This window comes from Vigna unguiculata, chromosome 7 (assembly GCF_004118075.2).
Source record: "Vigna unguiculata cultivar IT97K-499-35 chromosome 7, ASM411807v1, whole genome shotgun sequence".
Lineage (NCBI taxonomy): Eukaryota > Viridiplantae > Streptophyta > Magnoliopsida > Fabales > Fabaceae > Vigna > Vigna unguiculata.
Window position 1 is genome coordinate 6,904,815 of NC_040285.1, and position 14,001 is coordinate 6,918,815.

Genomic DNA, 14,001 nt, shown 5'->3' on the forward strand with positions numbered 1-14,001 from the left:
GCCCAACTTAATAAAAAAATAAAAATACTTGTGTGACCCTTTTATCTGCGGGTTGGCTCACCAACCCGGCTCACCACGGATTCAACCCAGATGAGCCGGGTAAAAAATCAACCCATATTGAAATTTGTAAAAAAATTTCAACCCAACCCAACCCGAACCCGTGGTGAGCTGGGTTGGCTCGCGAGTTCCAACCCATTTTAACGACTCTAGATTTAAACATCAATATAATATTAAATACAAATTGCATCATAACAAAAATATTCACAATATAGATCCTAACTTTGGTATTATTCGCTGTAAATGCTTTGTTGTTCATAGTCTTTACAAAAGTGAAGAACAATACTCCTTTGTTGTTTAACACTCTACAGAAAAAAGAACATCCCCTGCATGCTTCGTATCTGCAAAAAAACAAAAAATGGTTCTCTCCAACTATCCCCAACCCAATAAAGTAACAACATTCTCCTATTGTCTACCCCTAATGTATGAATGTCCAGGAGAGAATTTCAGCATCACAAAACATTTGTGCACCTTCCAATGAGCTATTTATGTGTTTCAAAACATTTGTTTAGCCGTCATAGTATATTACCCCTACCTTACCTCCACTTTTTGTTAAGCTCATTGCCTATTTAGTTTCTCTCACTATTTGTCTTCCTTCTTCACTTTCCTTGTGATTATATCCCTACACCAATTTGACCCTTTTTGTGTATACCCTTGTTTCCTAGTATTGAAGCCATTTTATTTTCAAAAATATTTTAAGCATGTGGCAAGGCTCAAACACCAATCTGAGTATGTAAATGATAATTTTGAATACTTATTAATAATCCACCCTCATGTTTTTAGTTATGCCATTGTAAATGCCTCTTTAGCATATGCCATTTCATATCGAAAGATAATATTGTTTTTATGATTCCAAATTATCCAAACTATTGTCATCCACATACATTTTAAAACACCATTTTGTTTACCATTTAACTTTGTGAGATAAAATTGTTGGAAATGTTGCTTTTCTTTAAAATGTTGAACATTATTAATACCTATATCTATTTGTTACATTGATTCCACACAGTCTTGACACATTCCATTCTTTTTCTTATGTTTTCAATTACCACTCTCCACAATTCGAATCTCTTAGGGATGCCACCAATCGGCATACCTAAATAAATGAATGGTAAATGCATAACATTACAATTCAACATTTTTGAATATATTTGTATAATGCCTTCCTCTACTCCTAGCCCAATTTTACTTTTAATGAAATTAACTTTTAAGTTCATCGGCTAACTCAAAACATCTAAGAATGCTCTTTATGATCAAAATATTTTGTATGTTTTCTTCACACAAAAATATTGTGCCATATTCAAATTTTAACATATTATGGCCCCTACTTTTATCCCCTGTAGAAACTTTTTCTTTACTACTTGCCTAACCATACCATCTAGACCCTCAATTGTTTTGAGGTACGAAAACAAAGCTAGAGGATCACCTTGTCTAAAACCCTATGTAGGGTTGAACTCGTGTGTTAGGATGCTATTAATCAAAACTGAAATTGTGGAAGATTCTAGGCACTCCTTTATCCGGTTAATCCATCTTGTGAAAAAACCTAATATTTCCATAATATAAAATAGGAAATTCCACCTAATTGAGTCATATGCTTTCACATAATCCACCTTAACTATGATATACTTGGTCTTTTTTTCCTTGATCTCATCAATAGTTTCATTAGCAACTACAACAGTATTAAGCATCTCTCTTCCCTCTAGGATACAGATTTGGATAATATCTTATAAATGTAGCCAACTAGTTATATAGGTATGTATTGATCTAATTCTTGAAGTTTATTGCATTTCGGTACAAGAGCTATGAATGATGAGACATTATATCCTTTAGACCACCTACCTGTGTTATAAAAGTTATTAATTGCCTGCATTATATCCCTTTTAATAGTACCCTAAAACTTCTTAATAAAACTAAAATTAAAGCCATCTCGACGGAGGTTTTTATTGCTTTCACAATCCCATACTACCTTCCTAATTTCATCTTCTGAAAATATCTTTGTTAGTCTGTCATTGTATTCTAGTGAAATTGACCTAAAATCAACATTTCCTAACTTTAGATTGAACCCTTTTTTTTCTCCTTTAGTCCATCCTCATAATATGCCTTGACACCTTCGTTAACTATTTTCTGATCCTCACACCACTCTCCATGTATCCTCATCCCTTTGAACATATTTTTTTCCTTTCTCCAATCAGTTGTTAGATAGAAAAATTTAGTGTTCATATCACCTGAGGCCAACCAATTAATTAACTCTACACTTTTGTCTTGCTATGGATTCTAGGCAAAGTAACGAATCTCCTCCTCCCTTTGTGCATCATTTATTTCACTATCATCGTCTTTTTTGTCCAACTCCCTAATTCTAGCAATTAATCGTTGTTTTCCCCTAGTTATGTCTCGAAAAACCTCCTTACTCCATATTTTTAGGTCATGTTTCATTTTTTTAGTTTCTCTTTTACCGTAATAATCCATTCCATGACACCTTGTAGTTAATCCAATGTTTCTTTACAAATTCCCCATATTGCCTCCCTCTTCCTCCTTACACGCTATTATTTCTTCCCACAATCCTCTTTTCTCATTAAAATCACTTGGTGAATACACATTTTATAGAAAGTTTAGATATTCTTGTTTTTATTTTGTAAATCATAAAGAGATAAAACATTTCAGATTTCTTAATCTATAAGTAAACTAATTCAAGTTAAACTTTCATTATTTATCAACAAAGCAAGATTAATCCATAAAATGTACGAGATGAGTTGATTTTGTGTGATAACTTACATTAGTAATTTTTTTTGAATCCATTGCCAATTGCATTTTGATCTCTAATTTTTATAAGTAATTCATTGCAAATCCATGTATTCTTAGTTTAGTTTGTAATTTTGTGCCTAGTTGGTGTTTTCATTGCTAATTTCGTAATTATTTCATTGCTAATTCGTTTGTGTTTGATTTTACATTTTATAAATGAATAATGTTGCTTTTGTAAAGCATGTGTAATGTTTCATAATAGTATTCATGCTGTCCTTATGAAGTTTCCTTCCTTTAGAAGTTTGATGTTACTGAGTTTAAATTGATTATTGTTCTTTTCTCCTGTTGTTTCAGTCTTTTTGTTCTTTTTGTGTATTTTCATAGCATTCTCTTATAAGCAAACCTTCTCACATGACTAATCCTATCGATTAAACTCTTATTCAGTCACAAACTTCTTAAGAGTTTTTATTAAAACTTGGGCTTTAATAAGACTTCTGCTTTCTGTGATTCATATTTTAGGGAGATGATTTTATATTGTGTATTTATAAATGAACACTTTGCAACAGAGAAAAAAAAAAAACTCACTTACTAGCACTCATTCTTTAGGGTAATCTTAGCATAACAAGTTGCTTCTATTTTCTTATTCCTATAATGAAACATGTGTCTATAGAGATAAAGCTCGATATAGATACTGAAAATCATCACACAGTTAAAAAAAAAAAACAAACTTAGTGATACAAAGGGTGTAGGTTATTCTGTTGCGCATGTGGTGCAAATGTTGTTTTAATCTTCAGTGACACCCCTTATCTAATTAAAGGCAGGAGAAGGTGTGCCACCATCATCAACTGCAAAAACAAACACATAAGTACAACGTTATCATGTTCCACTTTTAATAATAAAATAATTTAGTAAAAAAATCTCCAAATAATATATATAGATAAACTGACAATAATTCACGTGCTGGTTTGTTCCAACCTTTAAATTATATTGAATTTTTAGCTAAAATATGAGATTAGTTTGATATATCACTAATCACATCATTTTAACCATAAAAATTATTGTTTTAAAAATTGAAATCAATAGAAATCAACTCGGCATGTTTCCGGAAACAATTGGAAAATTAATTAGATAACTGTTGGATGTTGAACTACTTAAATGGTAAACAGTGTTTAAGAGAAGATTTACCTTCCAGATAAATGAATAGAAGGATTTAGTGGAAGCAGCACTTGTCACATCTATATATTTGGTCCGGTTCCAGAGAATTGAACCAAGAACAACATTTCCTACACCCTAAAACATAGAACAAATTAAATTTTAAATTTTGTTCAAAAGTTTAAATAACTTTATGTTCATTTATAATGATGTGTAAAAAACAATAAACTTATGTTTGTACTAAAATATTGCTTATTTTAACATTTGTCGAGATTAAAATGTTGGAATAATCTATACAGTAAAGATAACTATTCTAGTGAAATCTTTCTTTATTTAAAATAGATACATGGCATATATCATAAGCAAGAAACATTAAATATAAGGGATGTTTGTTGAACCTTAAAAAAATATATACTCAAAAAAAAAAAATCGAACTCCATTCTGAGGAAAAAAAACAAATAAATTCTGCATACCTAATAAAATTACAACCTATATACATATAAACATATGTTACCGTGACAAATTTAATCCAAAAGGGAGACGAAGATGACGCTCCTGCCAAGAAGGCAATTCCAAATGCCATTTCAAGAAGGAAAACACAAATCCAAAATACCTATCAAAGATTTAGAATCAATCAAATGTTATACAAAAAGGGCTTAACCAAAAGAAAGTATTAAATTTAAGAAACACACTTTTTTCTGGCCTAAACGTGCTGCGAAAGAATCAATGCCATGTTTTGTATCTCCTTCTACATCAGGTATATCCTACACAAATCCAATACAAGGTTTTACATTATTCGACCAAAATCTTGATGTTGGAAAATGAATACATGTCCTGAGAAAATAAAGACACTTACTTACCTTGGCTAATGCTATACCAGCAGAGTAGAAACTCAAGAACAACAGAGAAACAATGAATGATCTTGTAAACACAAGTGGCCTCTTCAACACAAACGTCTGAACATTTGTTACAAACAATTAGTAATTTAATAAATCCATTTCTGATTGGTGGATTCAAATGGTTGATTGTGTATCAAATGAAACTAACCCAAAAATCTTGGGTTGAAGATTTGTTATTATTATACAAGTTGAAACATGGTTATTCAAAACTAAGATCTATAACAGGAAAAGATTAGTGATAGGAAAGAACCTGCATATGAAGGAAGTATGAAATTGGAAATAACAATGTCCAACTAATAGTCGTGAATAATCCTGCCACCACCGGATATTGCTTCCATCGTAAGAAAGGCAACTGCAGAATATAAATATATATAAGAATACTGAGTGCACCAATACTTATACCTTAGAACATAATACACAGTTTCAATGCAATTGGAAAGAACTCACATTCACTGAATAGCAAGTGATTAATACAAAGCACAACACACAGTTCCAAATCAATGGTGGAGAACCTATCATCAAGTTAAGCCCTAAACCCTGTAAAACAGAATAAAACAATAACTCTTCTTTCTCTATGAATCTCATCTTAAAATCATTCATTCTGAAATGGGAAGAATCTATATTGCACCAAGATTGCAGATGAGGCAATAATAAAGGCACCATTTGTGAAGGATAATTTCCCAGACGCCAATGGAAGATGTGGCTTGTTTATCTGCAATAAAACATGTAACATAGATTAGTTATAGGAATCATCGAAACGGTTTGTAAACTATAAAATGTTACATGCTTTCACCATTCTATCAAAGGATACAATAATGAGGAAGACTTCGAATTCAAAACTAGAAAGGGTCTTTTTTGTTTACAAGAAAGAAACTCTAAAGGGTAGGAGCAGTTTGGTAGTTAAATTTATATAAATTGTTCAAATTCTTGTACGCGTGATGTTCTTGTGTTAACCTGTGTTTTATTCATAGTAAGTTTCATACCTTATCTATTTCAAAGTCAAACAATTGATTAACTCCATTAACGTAAAGATCTATGAACAAGTGAGGTAGCACAGCCTGAAACAACTCAAAAGAATGCGAGGTTAAAGGGTAGTTTTGAATTGTCTATATAAAAGAACAACATATTTGGAGTGTCACCTGTAACAAACCAATAAAAAACAATGGAGATATATCTGATAGTTTTTCTACTGCAATGAGAGACGCGGAAATTGCAGCTGATGTCTGTAAAATACAGATTAAGTTAATTTAAAAACACAAGATCAGTATTGACCATAACTTTTGAATATTAATTATGAGAGATATGGAAAAGTTTGCACTTACTCGAGCATACACGGTGTAAGGGTAAATAAATTGGTACAAAACGACCATGAAATCTTTGACAGACTCCACAATGCTTTTGGAGTTGGAAGCTTCAGATTCTGACTCAGAAGATGGCACAGTGACGGCTTTCACAGCATAATTTGTATTGCTTTCTTCATTTCTTGCTCCTCTTTCAATACTTTTGTAATGGTGATTAAAAGGTGATTGTGGAAACCTCAAAGGATTATATTGTATTTGATTTTTTATTTTCTGCTGAGAAGCTTTTGATCCACCAGAACCTAATGTACCAAGTGTTCAAAGTTATAGCAAGCACAACAGAAAGGTATATTTAAAAGTATTGAAACTAAATCATGGCAAGATGATGAATTGAGAAAATGATAAATTTGAAATTTGAAATAAGAAAAATCGTGGTAAAAAAACTGTAGTTCTTCTCGGAGAAAACCTTAAAAAAATAATATGACAAGATTTTGGTTTTAAAAGAAAGTCAAATTCAATAGTCACATACAAAAAAATGTATTAATAATGTACAATATTTATAAAAACTACTTTAATTGATTTTCAAACTTGATATTTGTTTGACGTGTAACTATATTCTTTTTTGTATTTTTTTCTTTTAATAATAGTTTTATAAAAAGATATATAATTATTGATCTTGAGATACCAGATATTAAGGTTAAAGATATTGATAGGTCTTTTTTAAGGAGAATTCATCGGCAAGACTCAATTATAAAAAGATCTAATTACAATTGATTTAAACAATAATATTACATTCAACCCAAAATTTTTAAAGTTTTATCGATTTTTATCCTTATAAGATACTTAATTTTCTAATATTTATCTAAAAATTTAAACTCACAATTAAGTTTTCAAAAAAAAAATATTTATATATATATATATATATATATATATATTCAAATAATGAAAAAGAAAGAAAATATAAATAGTATTTTTTTTCTAAACTAAAATTACTTTATATTAAGGTAATTTATAAAATTTGTTTCATGCTTTTATTTCTTTAAAACGAATTTTTAATTCATATAAAAATTATGCAAAAGTTTATTTCATCTTTCGTCTTATTCTATTCTCCTAAATATTTGTAAAAATAAACTTATCCACAAATGCCTTTAACAATTTTGAAAATGTTCATTTTATCTATTCAGAAAAAGAAAGACATTATATTTCTTTTAAAAAATGAATGAATTTTTATTTTGAAAACAATAATTTAGCATCACGGGTCCGTATCACTCCTACTTACGCTTAGACGCTGAAAAGTTTTAGTTTTGCAATTAACATATTTAACTGTTAATTTTAATTTTGAAAAAAGAGGTTTAACAAATAAATAACTTAAATGTATACTTATACATTCATAAGAATTTATTTATTAATTTGTATAAACTTTTAAAGTAAAGATATTATTATTATTATTATTATTTATTATTATTATAAATAAAATAAAACGACATCAACCTACTTGTTCAACTAACTTATTCAATAGAGATGGTTAGTAAAATATATAATAAAATAAGATTAATCCAAGAGATTAACTTTTATCATTTTGCTAAATATATACTACCGTTACTTTTTACACCGGATGTATATACGACACTAAAATCATAGAGGTTAATCCGTTAGCTTTTGAAGACCGACATCAATGTTGGCTTAATCGCCATTAATTTATAATTATTTTAAAATTAATTTTTTAATTAAAATAGTAATAATAATTAATTAGATAGAAGAGTGTAAATGAAAAAATTAATGTGAATGAAGAGATAAATACGAATCAAGGAGACAAGAAACATATTGTAGATTAAGAAGACGTGGGACAAAATAAGATGAATGAGATGTATATGAATGAAAAAGATAAGTAGTAATATTTAGAAATGTGAGCGAGCGAAAGAGACGAGTGTTGATGAAAATATATGTAGTAATATTTATAAATGTAACTGAATTTGATGAGACATATATAAAAAGTGAGAGAAGAAAATTATAAAATATTTATCATCGTTATATCTGAATTCATATGCGGCGTGGATATATGTTAGTGTTGTTTAAGAACCTTTTAATATGAAGAAACTAAAATAAATTAGTTTATGCTAATATTTATATACTAAATTCGTTTTTTAATATTTATATTTATTTAAGTTCATGCAGACACCAACAGATTTTTATTGTGACAGAAGGGTTCATGTTTCCCAAACTATTTTATATTTATATAATTTCAAATATTTTTTTCAAATTTAATAGTTTTAATATATTTTATATATTTAATATTGTTAAAAAAAATTATACATCAATATCTATAAAGAAAAAAATTCTCTTTTTTTAAATATTTAAATATTTTTTTAAATTAAAGTAATTATTTTATTAATATTATTTTTTAAGTGATTATTTGTTTAATTTAACTATTTTTTTATTTGATTATTTTTTAAACTTAATTATAATAAATAAAAATTAACTAGAGTAAAATTATAAAAATTATTTATATTTAATTTTATAATTATAATTATAATAATAACAATAATAATAATTTTATTATTTTTATTATTATAAAGAAAGTAAATACAATATTTTTACTAATTTATATAAAAAATTTTGAGATCACTCTTTTGATTTTTATTTTCATTTATACATATCAAATTTGTCCTCTAAGTTTTATAGTTTTTCAATTTGATTTCAATATTTTAAAAATTAATGAAATTTGATTATTTTTGTTAAATTTTCTGAAACATATAAAATATTTTTTCATCAAAATTGAAATTGTGAAGATGTTAACAAACCAAACGATCTTATTCATAATTTTAATTTTGATGTAAAAATTGTGATCCAAATCTAAAAATTTAACGAAAAAGGACCAAATTACAATAATTTTTCAAAAGTCAGGATCAAATTAAAACTAAAAAACTGGATGATCAATTTGGCATTATTGAATGAAAATAGAAATCAAAAGAGTAATTCAACCAAAATTTTAGCATCCAAAATATTGAAAATTTGCCACTGAGAGACACTAACTATGAAGAGAAACAAAAACAAATAAACTTAGCATCCCCAAAGTTTCAACTCTAAAATTATTTATTTTATTTAGCATTCGTTAAGTTAATACTAACATAAATATTTATAAATAATATATATATATATATATATATATATATATATATATCGTATTAGAGCTGTCAAAACGGACCATCCAACTCGGCTCGGCCGGACCCATTACGAGTTGGTGGGTTAATGGATTGGCTCATTGACTCACTTAATTAAAAAAAAATTCTTCAATCCAAAAAAAAAAGGTAAATTAGAATTGTGATAAACTTTAATACAATCCAAAATAATGTTCAACTTCAAATACAAACCAAAATCACAAAAATAATAGGTTTGCATTTATCAACTCAATATGTTGGCTAAAAGAAAAAGAGCTCAACCTAACCTAAATACAAAAAAAAAAAAAAATTGTGTGACCCTTTATCTGCAGGTGAGTTGGTGAGCCAACTCAATTCATCACGAGTTCAACCCGAGTGAACTGAATTTTTGGTAGATCTGGTAAAAAATTAACACATACTAAAATTTGTAAAAAAAAAAATTCAATCCAACTCAATTGAAACCCTTGGTGGACCAGATTGACCCATGCATATCTGACCCATTTTGATAGTCTAAATTATACTATGGAGTGAAGGATGATAGTTGAAGGTGATTGATGAACAAAAGGATGTTAAGAGTGAGATACTCCGAAAGCTATTCAAATAACAATAAAGGTTAATTGAAGGAACAGGGTATAACCGACGAGACATACTTGCACAGTAAATGCTCTTGAAGGAGAGTTTTGTGCCCCAAAAATCACCTACAATTACCATGCTTCCATATATTACTCGACAAATAACTTTGAAATGAAAAACGGACCAAAGTAGAACATAGTGAATATAGGTACCACTTGTGACTGAACAGATGTTAGAAGATATAGCATGTGCCCTAGCCATGGAATCGGACCACCCTAAGTACACTAACAGGTAAGAACTTGTAGATTCCTTGTAGAAGAGAAAAGAGGAATGTGAGATTTTATAGGCAAAAAGTTTATTTGGTACGCAGAAATTGATACACAACGCACATAGTCAATATTTTGTAGGAAAAGTATTGCAAAATAATCAAACATAACAGTCACGTGTAAGAAAGATTTAAAAGACTTGGACATTAGATTTTAATAATTTATAAGGTAAAGATTTAAAAGTTTTAGAAAGACTTTGTGAATTACATATATTTTTATAATGTATATTCAAAGCTAAAAAACCCTATTAATGATAGATAAGATATTATAAGGTTGGACAAAAGAAACAATTTTTTCAATCATTTCATTCAGTAACTATCTAGGTATCTAAATATATTTAGTCTTTCTTCTAGCGTAACCTTATGTAATCTTTTAAATAGAAAATAATATAATATAGTTATTTAGTTAGTTTATTAAATGTGTAATCCTAGGTCACTTATGAGTGCATAAATATAAATTAGGCTTTCTTCTTCATTTTATACTTGACCAATGGCGCTTGAGAAATTTAAAAAACGACTCTTAAATTAGTGATATGTAACTTGGAGTGTAGCATATGACGATGATCATGGGTCATATTTTGGAATATCAAATTCAGAAAATTGGATCAAATAATAAATTCATATTTTTTTTTAACTGAGTTTAGATTTTTTTTAAATTTAGATCCAAATATTTGGATTAAGTTATAAATCTTGATCCACGCATTTGAATCCAATTTTAATCCAAATCTATTTCTAAATTCATATTTTTATTTCTAAATTAACTTTTTTTATAAATCTAATTTTAATATTAAATTTATATTTTTAAAAATAAAATAACTATTTAATTTAATACATAAATATAGAAAAAGTTAAACGATATGAAATATAATATTATTAATATTAAAGATTAATTATAATATTTATATAAATTCTTAATATTGAAATAAAAACTAAGAATTTTACTACTTCAATTCATTGATTATGAATTTTCTGATGCAAAACTTGCAGCTTGTATTTGGTCAAATATTTGCAAGCTCATATACATAGAAAAACTATTCTACTTCATATGATAACTTGAAATTGTCCACATTTAAGATCAACAACTACAATTGCCAATAAACATCAAAACTTAAAATAAAAGGTCATTGTATGGAGACATGGAGAGTTATTTGGTATAGGCATCATTATCCATCTCCATACCAAAAGTCCATTCATGACAAATATAGTAACTACAATTTCTAATAAAATAAAAAGTCAATGCAAGGAAACATTGAGAGTTATTGGTCATAGTATCAATATCCATCTTCATATCAAAAGTCCATTCTACACAACGATGGATTACGCGAGGGATTCTACACAATGTTGGATGGATGTCTTGATGTGATGCTTTGTTAGGGACCCAGTTACGAGTGTAACTTGTATTGGGGTAACACGTGGTCACTCGAGTTGTAGCATGGTGGTTTTGAAAGTCCAGTGGAGTGTGCGAGATCGTGGCTCGTACAACGAGGTTCCAAAAGATTGCCTTCTTTAGTGTAACTGATTGAGTTTGGTAGTTTGGGGGACAAATACGGACTGTGATTCGTTTTGGGAAACTCCACTTGGTGTCACGGATTGTGGTCATGACAATTTATTCCCGCGTGTGGACTATTAGGTGGTGGCCTGTAGTCGGAGGGGCGAGTAGACACTCGTGGCAGCAAAGATCGATCAATGTATTCATCAAAGGATGTAGAACCAAGAGGCATCCAGAGGAAGTGATGAAGATTGGGGTGTGAGGCTTGGGGTTGTTAGAAGTGGTTGGAATATTGAATGATTATTTATTATTGTGTATTGTACTTGTATTATGTTAAGCTCACCCTATTTAAAATGATTTCAACAGGGGAATAAGTTTGATGACATTCAAGCATACATCACCAAATGCTTTCAATAGGGGAAGGAAATATATTTTGTCCCTTATATTACCATGTAAGTGTACTTTGTTAACTTGTCAATATACACTAGTACAAAATTGCATTTTTACCTCGCCTTATAGGTCTCGGTTGGTAAGGAACCGAAGCATATAACAGCGCGGTGGCATTTTTGCAATTCCAGGCAACTTTTATGCCTCGGTTCAAGAAAAGTCCGAAGCCAAAAGGGGTTATAGGCTTCGGTTCAAAAAAACCCGGTGCCAAAAAGTCCTTATATGCTTCGGTTAAATAGACCTGAAGCCAAAAAGGTGGCTAGAAATTTCAAAAATGCCACTAGCTGTTACGTCTTTGGCCTCGGGTGGCACTGAACCGGGACCAAATAGGCTATATGCCTCGGTTATTAATTGAACCGAGGCCATATAGTTTAATTAGGGCAAAAAAAACACGAACCCTCTACTTCTTCCTCGTGCCGCTGCATCTCCTCCATCTCTCTCTGCGACAACACTCTCCTCACTCTTCCCCTTATCGCCACTCTCCAAAACCTCATTGGTATTCTCCGACGAGACCAAAACCCGCGCCTCTGCGCGCACTGAGGGATTGGTAGAAGACCCACCATTGCGACTCGCTGCCACCACGCCAGCCACCGAGACTGGGTCCGCGAGCACCAAGGAAACTAGCCCTCTGGCCGCCGCGACAACGACCGCTCCTGTCCGAGACTCCGACTCTGTAGAGGTTCCATTGACCAGCCGTGTTGTTTCTGGGAGGGGCTGATGAGGTTGTGTCGATTTTGGAGAAGGAGTTTCCGCTTCTTGGGTTGAAGAAGGAGAATTGTACCGAGGTGAGTTGGATTGATTCTGTTCTGTGGTGGAACAATGATGAAATGATGATGAAAGTTTGAACTCTGAACCCTACTGGATCGAAATCTGAACTCTGCTGGTTTTCTGAAAAGAAAATCCGATTTTGTTGAGAATGCCATTTCAAGAGACAGGTTGGAATGGATATTCAAGAGGATGATCGAGCTGGGTAAAACGGGGTTTCTTTCATGCTTTTCAGGTTTTCTTTGCATTAACTATGGGAACTGCTGGTATTTGCCAATCAAGCTCCATTGCTCCTGACTCGAGCAAAGCGAAGTCAGCCACTGCGTCCATATTTAAAATGCTTGATAAGAAGTCGAAAATAGATCCGAGTGATGAGTCTGGAACCACGAGTCTAGCTTTGAAGAAGGACAAGTTTATGGGAGCAAATACTTCAATCAGAATTTGGAGAGGCTGGTGAACATTAAGACCAAAGTGGATCCTGAAAACTTTTTCAGGAATGAACAGAGTGTTCCTAATTGACCTATGGCCTCGGTCCTAATTGACTCGAGGCATAAAGTTATGTATATGGCACCGGTTTCAAAACAACCGAGACATAAAATTGGGTCTATGGCTTCGGGTGATAACCGAGGCCAAAAGGTGTACCTTTTGGCCTCGCCCCAATATGCCTCGGTTCTAGACCCGAGGCAAAATGTGGAAAACAACCGGGGCAAAAAGCCCTTACTGCACTGGTGATAATCTATCATTTTAAGGTATACTAATGAATTTCTTTTCTTTTCAGGTGCCATTGGTAGCTACTTGTGGTTTCTCTGAAGGACAACCTTGTTGTGTGGTTTGCTCCTTGCACAACTCTTTTCCCATCCATCTCAGACAAGTAATAGATTGGTAAGAACCTCAATGTTATGAACTTTCTTTGTTATATAAATGTATCCTAACACATTCCCTTTATCATTGTTCAGTTGTTGGACATAACATATTGTTAGGGAGATCAACTACTAAGGCAAAACATATTGCATGGTTGTTGATAATGTTACTTTTTACGTGTTTTTTGTGTTTATTGTCATAAATAAATCAACTTTTCCTAACTTTTATCTTGTTATAT

General features: G+C 30.7%; 1 protein-coding gene across 1 annotated transcript; it reads right to left on the minus strand.

Moving 5' to 3' along the window:
- Window positions 1-3,599: 3,599 nt before the first annotated feature.
- Window positions 3,600-13,060, minus strand: LOC114190375 (glycinol 4-dimethylallyltransferase-like). The gene is made up of 13 exons (XM_028079226.1): window positions 12,997-13,060; window positions 12,542-12,943; window positions 6,170-6,447; window positions 5,987-6,070; window positions 5,831-5,905; window positions 5,476-5,559; window positions 5,295-5,384; window positions 5,098-5,199; window positions 4,809-4,904; window positions 4,641-4,712; window positions 4,463-4,561; window positions 3,982-4,086; window positions 3,600-3,641 (listed from the first exon to the last, which is right to left on the minus strand). The coding sequence occupies exons 1-13, from the start codon at window positions 13,058-13,060 to the stop codon at window positions 3,600-3,602; spliced, it is 1,593 nt and encodes a 530-aa protein (XP_027935027.1).
- Between the last annotated feature and the right edge of the window lie 941 nt (window positions 13,061-14,001).